Source organism: Leopardus geoffroyi, chromosome B4 (genome assembly GCF_018350155.1).
Source record: "Leopardus geoffroyi isolate Oge1 chromosome B4, O.geoffroyi_Oge1_pat1.0, whole genome shotgun sequence".
Taxonomy (NCBI): Eukaryota; Metazoa; Chordata; class Mammalia; order Carnivora; family Felidae; genus Leopardus; species Leopardus geoffroyi.
In genome coordinates, this window is record NC_059341.1 from 80,008,141 (window position 1) to 80,023,844 (window position 15,704).

The 15,704-nt window shown below is 46.4% G+C and overlaps 2 protein-coding genes across 4 annotated transcripts in view; one reads left to right on the forward strand and one right to left on the reverse strand.

The window, feature by feature from the left end:
* Nucleotides 1–6,421, reverse strand: part of CSAD (cysteine sulfinic acid decarboxylase) — a 30,938-nt gene extending 24,517 nt beyond the window's left edge. Inside the window, exon 1 of one of the 2 annotated variants that reach the window (XM_045466639.1) lies at nt 5,792–5,893. The gene's annotated coding sequence lies outside the window, so the exon portion shown is untranslated. Of the gene's footprint in view, nt 1–5,791; nt 5,894–6,149 lie in introns of those variants that run through there. The other variant, XM_045466640.1, reaches the window with a different exon arrangement.
* On the forward strand, nt 5,785–15,633 carry ZNF740 (zinc finger protein 740). 2 transcript variants are annotated; one of them, XM_045466641.1, is made up of 7 exons: nt 5,785–5,896; nt 6,793–7,105; nt 9,730–9,879; nt 10,228–10,317; nt 10,766–10,889; nt 11,196–11,314; nt 12,284–15,633. In XM_045466641.1, the coding sequence occupies exons 2-7, from the start codon at nt 7,097–7,099 to the stop codon at nt 12,371–12,373; spliced, it is 582 nt and encodes a 193-aa protein (XP_045322597.1). In that variant the 5' UTR covers nt 5,785–5,896; nt 6,793–7,096; the 3' UTR covers nt 12,374–15,633. The 2 variants fall into 2 exon arrangements, with proteins under 2 accessions (XP_045322597.1, XP_045322598.1); XM_045466642.1 differs by lacking the exons at nt 5,785–5,896; nt 6,793–7,105 and adding an exon at nt 7,112–7,305.
* The last annotated feature ends 71 nt before the right edge of the window (nt 15,634–15,704 follow it).

A 15,704-nucleotide genomic window follows, 5' to 3' on the forward strand; every position in this document is an offset into this window, starting at 1 on the left:
GGTTATGTAACAGAATATTCTTACATATGCGGAAACATTTAGCAGAAAAGGAGCATGATATCTGCAACTTGCTCTCAGGTGAGAAAAAGGCAACACTGTATGTATCTATAAACATTTTTAGAAGACTAACAGCTTTATTAAGATATGACTCACATACCAGGAAGTTCACCCTTTTAAATTGTACAATTCAGTGGGTTGGTTTTTTTTTTTAGGATATTCATAAAGTTGTACGTCGTTCACACTTTTTAATTCCGGAACATTTTCATCACCCCAAAGAGAAACCCCATACCTGTTAGCAGTCATTTCCCATGCATTTTTAAAAGACTTTAAAAAGATGGAAAAAGCCTTCAAAATATTAATAACAGTTATTCCTGGATATTGGAAGTACAGATAATTTTCATTTTCTTTTCTAAATTTTTTTTCATGTTATTTTGACAGACGAGAGCATGCATGCACAACGGAGGAGGGGCAGAGAGAGAGGGAGAGAGAATCCCAAGCAGGCTCCCACAATGTCAGCACAGAGCCTGACATGGGGCTCGATCTCACGAACCGTGTGATCATGACCTGAGCCAAAATCAAGAGCAGACGCTTAACTGACTGAGCCACCCAGGTGCCCCTATTTTGATTTTCTTATACACCTATATTTTTAAAACTTTATATGATAACTTCATATTACATGTGTAATTAAAATAAAGGTCATTATTTTTTTTAATGTTTATTTATTTCTGAGACAGAGGAAGACAGAGAGCGAGTGGGGGAGGGGCAGAGAGAGAGGGAGGCATGAAATCTGAAACTGGCTCCAGGCTCTGAGCTGTCAGCACAGAGCCCGATGCAGGGCTCGAACCCACGAACCGTGAGATCATGACCTCAGCCAAAGTTGGACGCTCAACCGACTGAGCCACCTAGGCGCCCCGTAAAATAAAGGTTATTTTTAATCAACAAGAAAAATTAAGGAATTTAGGGAGCAGTAAGAACTCTAAAATATAAAAAATCACCAGGCTCAAGAATGGCCCTAGTACCTCACATGGTTTCCCAACTCCTTGATCCACTATCATTAAAAAGGTCTAACTGGTCACAAAGGTAGCCAGCTATATACTGCTCATTTCTATTACACAACCCAAAAGGCTCTCAGAGAGAGGAACGGGCTCAGCTAGTTCAGCAAACACTGACTCAGTATCTGCCTGGGGGGCTGTGTCTGCCCTGTGAGCTCCAGCTGACAGACAAGTAGGGAGGTGGACAGGTAAAATAAAGGCTCCCTTGCCACAATAGAATGGAATGCTCACAAGGAAAGGCAGGGCTGGTTAATTCTGCTCAGATTGGCCCAGGGCAGTCTTCAAAGGGAAAACGTTCAGGTCTTAAAGGCGATAAAGAGCTCGTGCAGGAAAAGACTAATCAGGAATGTTAGGATACTATTTGAATAACTGATAGGGTGGGCCTGAGCGAAGAGCAGCGCCAAAGAAGTTAGGGAAGTCACGCAGGAGGAGGCCTGCCTGTGGGCAAAAAAGACCAGGGCAGTTTCTTAAAGCACTTTCTGCCAGGCTAATTGTTAGAAAGTGACAACACCGACCTCTGTACTGTCCACCTGCTAACAAATCCCATGGACTCAATACCCACATCCATAAAGGCACCAATTCTCCTCATATGTACAGTGATTTCTCTGCTTCTAGATTGTAAAGTCCTGGGGGGTTAAGGTCTTATCTTTAAGGAAAGCACTAAATACAAAACAGGCACTCAAAAAAAAAAAAAAAAAGATAGTTTTCATCTTCCCAACTCTCCACTCCCTTCCCCCAAGGTCTTGCACAAAGGCACTCAATAAACATTTGGATGAATAGACCAACTATTACCTGATACTGAAGAATAATGCTGCATTCCACTTACATTTTATTTGCATAGACCAAAAATCTGTATCAATGATAACTTAGAAAATTTGCAAAGGGTTTTCTTCTTTCTCAAAGCCTTCTCATGTACGACCTCATTTGATCCTGGCAGTAGTGCCAGAAATTAGCCAGAAAGGTATTTATTTATTCGCCCCAGCTTTCAAGATGAGGACTCTCAGTCCAGAGTTAATTTGTCCAAGATTACAAAGGAGACACGACAGCAAGCCTAGATCTCTGATTTTCTGAATTCTAGGCTAGTACCTCTCCCACTACAGTATTGGTTACTTTTAGGTCTGGCATTTCTAACTACCTCTTACTATACACAAAAATAAACTGCAGCAGAGAGAAAGACAAAAGCTGAAAATATACAACTATAAGAATGTCAGAAGGAACTATGGGGAGAGACTTTTTTTTGTAATGTTTATTTTTGAGAGAGAGACAGAGTACAAGTAGAGGAGGAGCAGGGAGAGAGAGGGAGATACAGAATCCGAAGCAGGCTCCAAGCTGTCAGCACAGAGCCCAATGTGGGGCTCGAACACACACACCAAGAGATCATGACCTGAGCCAAAGTCGGACGTTTAACCAAGTAAGCCACCCAGGTGCCCCAAAGAGACTCTTAACAATAGAGAACAAACTGAGGGTTGACAGAGGGAAGTGTGTGGAGGATGGGCTAGATGGGTGATAGGTATTAAGGAGGGCACTTTTTACGATGGGCACTGGGTGTTGTTATGTACATGATGAATCACTGAGTTCTACTCCTGAAACCAATATTGCACTACATGTTAACTGACTAAATTTAAAAAAAGAAAAGAAAAAGAAGGAACTACAGGGAAATATTTTTTAAATCTTAAGATAGCATCAGAGAAACCCAAAAGCCGCAGGCAGATTTGACTATGGATAACTTCTAAAATTCTGTATAGAGAAAGACACCATTAAAGTGGTTAAAGATAACTCATGGCTTTATCCCCCCCTCATTATTTTACCCACTCCATGTTTTCCAAAACAATTTTTGCTCTCTTTGCAATTATTCTTTTCCATCAAAAATTTAAAATCAGACTAAGTTCCATGCAAAGTCCTGTTTTAATTAGAACTTAACTTAATCTAAGGCAAAAACTTATGCCATTACACAAGTGTTTCTATTCACAGACATGGTAAAACTCTTCATTTAACTAAGACCTTTTTGTCTTTCACTAAGATAGTCTGGTTTTCTTAGTATATGACTTGTAGTTTTCTGTTAAATTTATTTCTAGAAATGTAATATTCTTGGGGGCACCTGGGTGGCTCAGTCGGTCAAGCATCCGACTTCGGCTCAGGTCTCACAGTTTGTGAATTCAAGCCCTGAGTCTGGCTCTGTGCTGACTGCTCAGAGCCTGGAGCCTGCCTCAGATTCGGTCTCTCCCTCTCTCCCTGCCCCTCCCCCATTCATGCTCTGTCTCCCTCTCTCAAAAAGAAACATTAAAAAATTTTTAGAAATGTAATATTCTTACTGTGAGATTATTTCATTTTTATGATGTTATTGTTCTTATATTTGATATATACAATTTTTGTTTGTTAACCTCATATCTGGCCATGCTGCTAAGCTCCTAGTTTAGTATTTTGTCAATCAATTCCCTTTCTAGATGAATATACCACATGAAAATAATGAGACTTCTCAATGTCCAGGAGCTCCAGTACAATATTAGCTTTGATGGTAAACATTCCTGTCTTATTCTTATTTTTGATAGGAGATTTCAAATATTTTCACATAAAGCATAACTTGCTCTAAAAAGGGGGGGGGGGCTGAAAGACAACTGAAAAACTAAGAGAAAGGATTTTAAATGCATATAACAAGTAAAAAGTTAATATAACTTAGAAAAGAAGCAACAGAAGTTGTCAACTCCAGTATTAGTGACATGCAAGTTTAAACGATGAAATTACTATTTTTCATCTATCAAATTGGCAACTGCACTGAAAATTCATAGTATCCAGTATTGCTATGTTGTAGGAAATGGAGACATTCACACGTGGTTGTGAGTGAGCATGTAAATTGTTACAAACTGAAATTCAATTTTACAGAATTAAAATTTTAAATGCACATATCCTGTCTACAAATCCATAAGCACAAAAGGATACCTATATAAAGATATTCCTTATGGCACTGTTTATAAAACAAAATAATGGAACTAACCTAAATGTTCATCAGAATGAGTCCAGACAAATCAAAGTACCAATATAAGTTGGAATTTTACGCAACAGCTGTTAAAATGTTAAAGAACTTAGATGTCTACAATGTAGCACTTGTGTCTTGCACTGTAGTGCTCAATAAATATACTCTGGATGGAAAAAAAAAAAGAAAAGTTTTGTATGAACATAGAAAAAAGCCTGGAGCGCCTGGGTGGCTCAGTCCGTTAAGCGTCCCACTTTGGCTCAGGTCATGATCTCACTGCCTGTAAGTTCGAGCCCCGCGTCGGGCTCTGTGCTGACAGCTCAGAGCCTGGAGCCTGCTTCGGATTCTGTGTCTCCCTCTCTCTCTGCCCCTCCCCATTCATGCTCTGTCCCTCTCTGTGTCAAAAATAAATAAACATTTTTAAAAATTATAAAAAAAGAAAAAGAAAAAAGCCTGGAGGTGTATTTGCCAAACTGATAAAAGTGACTATCTTCAGGAGCATAGGATAGTAGAAGAGGAAACTTAACATTTTTTGCCTTTTATTCTTTTGTGTGTGTGGACTTGCCAAAATAAATATGAACTAATTTTTTTTTTTAAATTAAAGCCTCATTTCTGATGACGTTTCTCTATGTTATCTCAATTTTACAAGTCTAAGAGCACCAAGGTTTGCGGTCAATGGCTCAAAACATGAATTGCTCAGGGAAATGAAACCTGTATTATACAAATAGTTGGGAATTCCTTTCTTCTTTCATAATTTTTTTTCTTTTGATATTCAATTAATTCTTCTAAACTCACAACCTGATGGCACCTACAGCAGAAGCTGGGACCTAAATCGAATTGACATTTCCTTCCATTAAGTACACTTGACATAGTCCATCTTTAGCGGGACCTCTCCCGAATAGCTAAAGTTGGGAGATTTTGAAGACAGGCTCCAGTTTCCATTTTCCTAACGCCGGGCCCAGGGGCCACCCTGCATCACCAAGTCTCTGGCCCAGGGGCCACCCTGCATCACCAAGTCTCTAACGAAACTAGTCCACTGAGGGGAGTCCTATGGCTTCTTCCTCCAGACGAGGAGACTAATGTCAGAAGCTGGAAAGTCTGGAATGAAGGAATAAGCGGTATAAGGTAACAAGACTGGCCTCGGGGTGCGCGGTGTGTGTACACTGCAGACCCGTGCAAAGTTAACTCTTCTCCCAGCTGACTGGGCGCCCCCCAAATCTGCAGAGCTGGGCCTGATAGAAAACTCAGATAAGAGGACCTAGGAGCTGGGCCTGATAGAAAACTCAGATAAAGAGGATCTCGGCCGAGTTACGTGAAAAGGCTGGGTACAAACTATTCAGGCTCTATTGGGGCTCCAGGCTGAGAAGCGACACGGAAAACGTCCGCGAAGAAGGGAGACTGATGGCGCTTTTCCAAGGAGCCCTACTTAACCAGCCCACCTAGCAGAACCCATCAAACAGCTCCCGGAGAACGTCACTTCACGGTCTTCGTTCCTGCCCTCAGCCAAGATGGCCGCCGAGGCGCGCCCGTACCATGGCGCACGCGCTGTACAGCAGGTCTTCCCTCTTCCCGTCCTTCCGCGCGCCGGCACCGCCCACTCACCAGCTGCACCCCCTCCCAGCGTCCTCAGCCTCACCCCCTTTCTGGCTGCTCCCGCCGGTCCAGGCTCCGAGCCCGGAAGTGGATATTGCGGCTCGGCTAAGAGGACGAGGGGGAGGGGGAAGTACTTCCGGGGAATCGGGCCCCGGGTTGGTGTTTGTAAACTTGCCTCGGTCCCGGCAGGGCAGCGACGGCCACAGGGTTGGCACGGTGCGCTGGGACCTGGAGGAGGCGCCGCGCGGCGGGGGAGACTGCGAGAGGCCGCGCCTGGCAGGTAGAAGCACGCCTCAGGGAGCGCAGCGTCGTCCGGGCCGGCGGCAGCGCCTCAGCAGCTAGCAGGCCGTGGGGCGCCGCGCGGGAAGGGGGAGGGGAAGGGAGGAGGGGCGCGTGGCGAAGGGAGGGGGCCGGAGAGGGGAAGGGGCCGCGCGCGCGCGCGTACCGCCCCCCACCCCCGCCCGCCAGTCCCGCCGCGTCGCCGGCCCGGCGGAGGGGGCTTGCTTGGCGGGGACGCGGGCGCGAGCACGCACCTCGCGCGCTCCTCGGCGCTCTCCTCCGGCTTCTTGCGGTGGGGCGCTGCGGCTGGGTGGCTGGCTGGCAGGCTGGAGGAGGAGGAGGGAGGGAACGCGCAGCGCCGGCGTCCGTCCGCCTGCCTGCCTTCCACCTCCGCAGCGAGTTTCCGTACCTTCGGGCGGAATCGGAGAACGCGCACGTGTGGGCCGGCCCGGCGCGCACTGCCAGTCCGGTTGCTGCCTGCCGCTCAAGCGTCCAGCGATAGCCCTCGAGCTGTCCTCTACCCCAGTTCTGGCCTCCTTAATAGAGTGCGAGGTTCGCGGGCCGGCCCACTGGGCACAAAAGCCCCGAGGGGCCTCCGCCCCCTTCTATTCCTAAGATGGCAAATCCAAGCAGTTGGCCCGTTGCGGCTCCTCTATGAGAGGCCCCAATTACTTTTACTCCTGTTGGCAGCTCCTCTTTGCCCAGGAGACCAGTTTCTACTCCTGACCTAGAAAGAAAACTCTGCTTGACTAATGTCCTCTTTCTGAGGTTCACGGAGAGCGCCCAGCAAAAAAAAAAAAAAAAAAAAAAAAAAAAAAAAAAAAAAGTTCAACCTACCACAGGTCGTATGGCCTGAGAATGTTGCACCTAACAGCCCCATTTCCTTTCTGGTTTCAGGTTTCTGAAACAGATCGTGAACTTCAACGAGAGGATTCAGTTGGAAAATCAAGACTGGCAAGCTTTTTCTTCAGACCATAGGCAGGATCCAGGCAGAGTCCAGGGATTCTTGGAACATCCATCTTCCCCTTGGAGGACACTAAGCTCTGTCTGAAGACAAAGGCAATTCAATATGGCAGCAGGACTGAAGGGACATGAAGGAGTTGTTACAGTGATTTGGTGACAGTTCTTCAAACAACAGTGTCTTAGGAAAGGTGGATTGAGAAACTCCTGAACTTTTGGGTTGCATAAGTGAGAAATCAGCATGGCTCAGGTAAAAAGCTATAGAATCCTCCTCCTTCAAGATCACTGGGAAGCGTGTTTGCAGTTTCACTCTTGAATGCTGTCCTAGTCAACATATTGACCAACCCAGTGAGCCAAGCTCTGTATTAAGCACCAGGGGGAGATCTAGAGGAAGGAAAGGAGACAGGCCACAGCCCCTGCCTTCAGGGAGCTTCCAGTCAAATGAAGGAGGTAGGCTATTCTGCATCACAGGCACTGATGGGACATTGCAAAACAACTACTCAGCTTACACTTTGGTACATTAAGTGCTGAGGGGCATGAGGGAGTGAACAGTCTGGTGAATGCTTCATTTGTTTTTTTTTTCCAACAGGAATTAATTGAACTCCTGTTACATGCAAGGCATTGTGCTGGGGATACAAAGATGAATAAGATTGTCCCTGTCCCCAGCAAGCTTCCAGGCTAGTCGGGGTGGGGCGGGGGGCGGGAAATGAAGAAACAGTCTATTATTTATCTTTATATTCACAATACCTTGCATGGTGGTTGGCTAGCAATCAATGAATCTGTTGATTGAAGGAACGTGCAATAATAGAGGTATGTACGCTGCAGAGGAGAGAAGGGTACCTCTGCCTGGATGGAAAAAAGCGGATGGAGCTTGAAGGATACAGAGGATTTTCCTAGGTAGACAAGCAGAACAGGGCAGTCAGATAAGGAGAACTGCATGGGCAGAGGCCTAGAGGCATGGGAGAATGCGATGAGGTTAGGAGTACTGCAGGGTTTGCTGGTTAAGGAAGAAAAGATTCAAATGGGTGAGGGGGATAGGATAGGTAATGCTAGAGGGAAAAGTTAGGGTGAGGGAGTTGTTTCCTAGAGAAGTAAGAGTATAATCCCAGGGCTTTTTATGCCTTGCTAAGGAATTAGACTTTGTAAGGAATGGGAACTCTCTGAAGAATGTTAAGTAGCAGAGTGATGTCAGGTCAGTGTATTTAGAAAGTAATTGTCACTGTGAGGGTACAGGATGGATTGGAGAGACAGGATGATGTAATAGGTTGTTGTAAGTCTGGATAGCAAAGCCATGTGCAGGCACCCCCAGAGCTGCTCCCAGCTTTCTTCCAGGGACCCTCCCCTACCAGTCTCACCAGGATGGCAGCCTGATTACAGTATAATTGGCTTCCTTCCAGCTGCATGCATAGCTTCCTCCTTTCCATGCAGATTAGGAGCCCTTCAGTTTCTTCTTTCTTTGTTTGCAACCCACTTCACAGCATCATGTTCACTCTTGTTCTGAGAACACTGCCTTTCACTAATCACTAACTGGGCCCTGCTAGACATTTATACCTTAGTTTCATTCCCATCAACCATGTGAGAGTAGATACTCTCATAAACATTTTGCATTTAAGGAAACTGAGGCCCAAAGGGGGAGAGTAATTTGCCCAAGATTGTACAGTGTAAATGGCAGAGCTAAGCTTTTCACCTGTAGACTTTTCTATCCAAAGCCCTTGAAGGAGAGAGAAGGGATCCTAGGATATACTAAAAGGAATTTCTTTCTTTCTTTCTTTCTTTTTTTAATGTTTATTTATTTTGGAGAGAGAGAAAGAGCACAAGCTGGGGAGGGGCAGAGAGAGAGAAGGAGACACAGAATCCAAAACAGGCTCCAGGCTCTGAACTGTCAGCACAGAGCCTGATATGAGGCTCGAACTTGGGACTGGTGAGAAAATGACACGAGCTGAAGTCGGATGCTCAACCAACTGAACCACCCAGGTGCCCCTAAAAGGAATTTCTAAGAGGAATTTTTGTAATAAGTCACTTGTGGAAGTTTGCTGACCAACTATTTTTTTGAAGTGTTTCTTCCCCCTCACCACCCCCCCCCAAAAAAGGTATTTCTTCAGTAAAAAGAGTAAATTCTCTAGTGCTGGCTAGACTAAGTCAGTTGGAAGAAGGTAGCCATAAAAAGGAAATTTTCTTAATCATCCTTTGTTTAAGTATTGTCTAAAGTGTATATAGAACAGAGGATGTGAAAATATATGGATATGCACACAGATAAATGACCGTGGGAGTCAAGAGAAAGTGATAATTCAATCCTAAAATCCTTCCAAGTGATTTAATTTTTATATCTCTTACAATTGACGGCACATAGGGAGTTTAAAATCCAAAGGGAGAAATGACCTAATTTTACTGATAAACATGTTTGTAGAACCTGATAGAATATATATGTGGCACCAGTGAGGTCTGCCAATCATAAGTGGGCTCTGAAGCTGCTGTTGAGAGAGGAAGGAAGCAAGGTCTGCTAGAAATCTCCCCTTTCAGTGAGTCAGCAGGGCAGACACTCATGCCCATTCACAAGGCCTAGAAAACCTAGTAACACGCAGACACACCACACACTATACCTAGCACTCTATTAATGCCAAAAGTGTTGATAATACTTGGTCATTCACTGGATGTATACCTAAATGCTGATGAATGACAAAATAAGTAACTTGTTCCTGGTGAGGTGAGTTAGGGAGGACTCTTGAAGGAAGCAGAGTTTCGCAGTAAGAGGGACACTCCCTAGAGAAGCACTTTGTTTGTGGCAGGGTGGAAAAGGTAGTTCTATAGAAGATGGCAGCGTGTTTTTGCCCTGCCCTGCCAGGTGACCTGACACCTCATCTCCTTTTAACTTAGGCAAGTCTCCTGGCTTGTGAAGGCCTAGCAGGTGTGAGTTTGGTTCCCACTGCAGCCAGCAAGAAGATGATGCTGAGCCAGATTGCCAGCAAGCAGGCCGAGAATGGAGAACGGGCAGGTAGCCCTGATGTGCTGAGGTGCTCGAGTCAGGTACAGCATTTGAGTCCGTTGTGGCACCTGGGGATTGGGTGGCCCAAGCTCTCTGCCAGGAGATGTCGAGTTTTGATTCCTCGGTGCTTCTGTTTAGGGAACTGGGGAAAAAAGGATCCAGCTGGGGAATGAATGAATATGGGTATTTTAGAGAGCTAAGGAAGGTCTTTTCTATACCTACAACCCTTAACACCATAGTACTTGCAGAGGAAATGGATGGGTATGTTCTCTAAACCTTTGGGGCAGGTGGTTATTCTCATTTATAACTTGTCTGAAAGCAGACAAGTTTGTTTTCCTGTCTTGTGTTCTAAGATAGACTGTGAGTTTAGATTTGATTTGTTTTCAAAGGGCCACCGAAAAGACAGCGATAAGTCCCGTAGTCGCAAAGATGATGACAGCTTGGCTGAGGCCTCTCATTCAAAGAAGACTGTTAAAAAGGCAGGTAATGGGGTAATCCCCAAGTTGGTACTGTTTTGTAATGGGGTGATCCTCCTCTTCTTCCCTCTGTGGTTCAACCTGAAACTTTCCCTAGATGTTTTGGTCACTTAATAGCCAGTGAGTGTGTCACTCAGATTTCATCCATAGGTCACTTTGGTATTTGATGTCTGCCCTCTCTGGAACATCCTTCGTGAGGGAAGGAGGATCAGGGAAGCATGGGATCCTGTGCCAAAGAGGCAGGTAGACATTCAGAGTGTTGAGTTTGATGGGGGCAGACAGCTTACCCACACCCACCTTCTTCCTCAGAGGGTCTCTTAGTAAGCAGTGTGGGAGATGACAACATCAGAGAGATTACTTTGTCTGGCAACTGGAAATTGACCCAGATTAGAATGGAGGCAAAAAGGAGGCAGAGGGATAGCCTTATGACATGCCTGATTGTTGCCCCCAGGTGGTGGTAGTGGAACAAAATGGTTCTTTTCAAGTAAAGATTCCCAAAAATTTTATTTGTGAACACTGCTTTGGAGCCTTTAGGAGCAGTTACCACCTCAAGAGGCACATCCTAATTCATACTGGTAAGTCTTTTGCTCGTATTTTCAGAGGAGAATAGTCTATGGTTTGTATTGTGTGTGTGTGTATAGCTCTTGTTGGGTTTGTTTTAAAGGCTGGGTATTAGAAATAGAGGAGGAAGGTGAGTGAGTGAGCTAGAGAAATCACATGGCTCTGTTACAATCTGGTGTCACTGAGAACAGCAGCTTTGAGGACCTTTCCCATTAGGTGTCTGCACATTGCTGAAATTTAAAATTTCTGGAAAAATACCTGAAATGAAATCCCTGCCATGTGTACCTCCTTATATTAATTTCTCTCTCCACCTGGGCCAGGTGAGAAGCCATTTGAGTGTGATATATGTGATATGCGCTTCATCCAGAAATACCACCTGGAGCGTCACAAGCGTGTGCACAGTGGCGAAAAGCCCTACCAGTGTGAACGGTGTCATCAGGTAAGCTCACATGTCATCCATCCACCCCACACGTGGATTTTGCCTTCACCAAGAACCAGGGCCAGTTCCCATCCCCTGCCCGACAAGGGACCATCTAGTATTCCTGGCCATGATAGAGTTAGTACCTCAGTGGGAGGTGTATCTCTCTGGCCTTACTGCTGATTGTAGGGAGGGGCCATAAGAATAATTGTAATAACAATAGCAGCATTTCTTGAGGACTTATTTTGTGCCAGGCACTGTGAGAGCATATTTGACATAGATTATTTTATTTAATCTTCATGTTAACTCCATAAACTAGCTGTGTTCCCGTCATGTCACATGTGGGGAAATTGAGATTTAAAGAGGTTAAGTTTCCTAAGGATACAGCAGATCAAGGGTAGAGCCAAGATTCAGTCCAACTTTGGAGCTGGTGCTCCTGGAAGGAGAAATACAATCTCTGCCCTCGGGGTCATATCTGATCTGATGAGAATGTAAGAGCTTGGACCAAAACAAGACAAGAACAAAACATGAGAAATGATAACAGCTAACATTTCCTGGTTGCTTTGCTCCACCCTCTTAAACTGAGTCTCAAAATACTAGAATAAAAACTCCACGAGGCAGAGAATTTGCCCCTCTGGTTCTCCACTCTATCCTCAACCCCAAGAACTGTACCTGCCTTGAGACAGACATTCAATAAATATTGGATGAATAAAGCAGCCATTCTGTGAGTAGGTACTTTTAGTCCCATTGCAGATGAATGTACCGATTAAGTACTGTTAGATACCATGTCCAAGGTTGCACAGCTACTAATTGGTAGAGCCAGGATTCGGACTTCAGAGCTTGTGTTCTTAACCACTGTGTGCTCCTGCCTTCTGTGTACATGCTGAGGGCATATGGAATGGGACCTGTGCCTCCCGTGTGGGGAAGACAACTAGCCAACAGGTAGCTGAGTTTCTCCTCTCAAGCACTTAATCCTTCCTTTCTTCTCAGTGTTTTTCTCGGACAGATCGATTACTCAGACACAAACGGATGTGCCAAGGGTGCCAGTCCAAGACTTCCGACGGGCAGTTTTCTCTATAGGCGCAAGGGGCCCTGGGTGGTGGGAGTGATCAGAAGAATTTACCGAAGAGCGCACCCCCTCTGGTCTGATGGTCCCACCACCACCCCGTCTGTACCTGTCCCCCTCCTGGAGGAGTGGACCCAGGAGACCAGAAGAGTGCATCAGGGGACAGCAGCCTCAGAGCCTCAGCTCTGTAAATAATCTGAGACTATGAGTATCTCGGGGAAGTTCCTACAGCATTCCTGGGTAGGGAAGCTAGTCCCTGGACCCTTGGCTGAGGTTATAGGTGGGGACTCAAGGTACAGGACCAAGACTGGTGTGGCTCCCACAACCTTGGACTCCAGCTGGCAGCTGAAATGGAAAGGATTGGGGAGAGGGATTTGTTTGTTTGTTCTATTCTTGTTTTTGTTTATTCAAAAGCAATTTTAGCAGGTACACTGTGGATAAAGGTAATATGGAGGCATAGAGCCCTGGTCAAAGCAGGGACTATGGCTGGTCCAGCCCTCCCCAAAACTGAGTTTTTAGTTGCAGTTGATCCTCAGTGTTCCGCAGCCCTGCACCTCACCTCCTCTTTGAAGGAGAGTAGGATCAGGGGTGGTAGCTGAGCTTACTTTGGCCTCCTTATACACTGTAGGGACAGAAGGAAGAATGGTGGGAGGAGCAGACGAGGGCTGGGTCCAACTGGAGTGGACAGGTACCTCTGATTTCCTTTGGGAAAGAGCAAGAATTGTGCCCAGGGCTGATGTAATGGCCCAGGCCACACTGGTACCTAATGGGGTCAGCTCAAGTGCCTTTTGGAGGAAACTTGGGTGAGAGTGGCCCATGAAGCCCTTTCGTGCCCCTTTTGGGCACTCGATCTTGGACATAGTTTGTGGCTACCTCGCTGCCATTGACTCCTGAGCCAGACAAAGGTGTCGAGCAGGTAGTCATGGATATCAAAGTGGGCTCTCTCTCCTTGTGCCCTCTTAGGAACAACCCGAGACTAGTCCCAAGTTGGGCAACAACTGTTCAGGAAACAAAGGAGTTTGGTGTCCCCTAACATGACTGTTGAGCAGTGTGAGCTGCTTTCCCTGCCCAGTCCTATCACTGTATTCAGGTAAAGGAGATAGGGGTGTGGCTTTTGGTCCCAAAGAACAAGATCTTGGCTTCCTTCTTAATGGCCATCCCTACCCGACAAAGAATGCAGGGGAGGGAGGTGCTGCAGAGAAAGGACTGAGGAGGAAACCTTTTGTGGGTTTTATTGTTAACTGTATTCTTTGCTCCTCTCTGCCCCAACACCACCACCTTATCTGCCCCCAAAAAAGTGATCAGGGGTGTATGTGTGTGTGCGTGCGCACGTGTGCATGAGTGTGTTCATTCACATGTGTGCTTGTGTTTGTATGCTTGGAGATGGCATATTATTGAGCCAAACCCTTTACTGGCCCTCAACTCAGGGGAGGATGAGCATAAAGCAGCCCCCACCACCACCACCATGAAGGGTGCTTGGGGTCCCAGCAAGAGCTGAGGAACTCAGTTTAGGGGACTGAAGGGCTTTGTTTTGGAGGGAGTTTTTTAGATTGATTTAACAGGCTGGTTAGGGTGTTTAACCCAAGCCAGAGCTTGTGAACATGAATTTTCTAAAGTGAAATAAGAAACCCTCTTCCTGCTATGGAAGGTTCAGGGGGTTGATTGACCCCCACTGTGGCCTGCCCTGACCTGTTAGGGGAGTAATCATGGCGTAATCCTGGATGCTTGGTGAACCTGACCAAGGTGTCAGTGGGGATCTGAGATGGCAACTCCGGGAAGTGTGATTTCATTTCCTCCAAAATGTAGGGAACAGCAGCAGAAAATTCCTAGCTGTTACCTAATTAGGAGGAGATTGGGGCGGGGGAGGGGGGGGAGGGCGGGGGGCATCCATACCTCTGAAATGTGAGGATTCCAGGGAAAAAGAAAGGTGTGGCACCTTTCAGATTTTCCCTGGTGGCACCTGAGATCCTTTGGGAGAGACACTAGGGAATGTGTTTGCCACCTGTGCTCTTCTAGCTTTATGCCGGCACTTCCATTTGATAGGGTCCAGAACCTAGACCTCGGTCCTTGGAGCTGCCCTGTTGTCCCTGCAAGCAGGGTATCTTCCTGTGTGTGAGTGAGCCCCTTTCCTGTTAGAGGGCTCTGCTGGGGCCAGAGTTGATCATTCACATCTGGCAGTGTATTCTCAGAAGGAGGCTACATTCAGAAAACAGTTGTCCCATGAGCACTTTTGAAAATAGGAGGCTTTGTTCACTGTCAACTTGCAGCTAATCTGTGTAGAGTTGGGGTGTGGGTGGCTAGAGTCCCAGGAGTGACCTATGCGCCTACGTGTATGGACGTGTGCTTAGGTCAGAATGTGCCCTGGCCCCCCACAGCCTCAGCCTTTTGCCTGGGTGGGTGGGAGAGAGGGAATGTGTGAGCAGATGTGTGAAGAACCATACCAGAAGCACCCCTGCCAAGGATTGGGTGTGGGGGAAACTCAGGAGCAGGTGGTTCGTTCAGTTGTCCAGGTGTTGAGGATCTGGGGCCAGTGATGTGTGAGGAGAGAGGAGCAAAGAGGTGAAAAGGAGTGATTCAGCCCCCCCCCCCCGCCAGCGGGTCCAGGAGCCCCACTTACACCCCAGGGAAACCACAGCCTAAGAGCGCTTGCAGAGGCTCCTGGGCCCAACACCCCAGCCCTCCTTAGCTGGTGGGGCCTAGCACTGGACAGATGCCTCAGGTGCGTGTGGAGTGAAGGGAAAGGGAGATAGGGCAGGCTCTCAGAGACCAGGACATGGAATTTGGGGACCTGGGAAAGAGAGTAGCACCCGTTCCAGGTGGGCCATTGTACCAGGCCCTACTAGCCCTGCCCTGTACCCATCTCTTCTCCGTCCACCCCCCTACAGCCTTTCATCACTTAGCTACTGATTGTGCCCCATGGCTTGACATTGGAGGGTTAAATGAGACGTGGGGTCCCGCCACAACTTCTAACCCTCTCCCCAGATGCTCTTTGCCTCTGCTGCAGTCCTGGGGCTTTTATCTTAACAATCCCTCCTACTCTTCCTCTTTCCTTCCCACCTTCCCTCCCTCCCCCCCCCCCCGCCCTTTTTTTTTTTTTTTTTAATATACTTATTTTGCTATTGGGGGAGGGGAATATCAAATGAACAAGATCACTTTTAAATGGTAGTTTTTATAAGATGTTATAAACTTGTATCTTTTTACCATTAAAGTGCAGTGTATGTTCCTTCGTGATATATTTAGGATATTTAAATAAAAAGAAAATGGGGCTTTTCTACATACTATCTCTTTTTTGGGAAACCTTTTCTTTGGGGCCAAAGTGGTTATCCTTTTTTCCCCCAAATATAA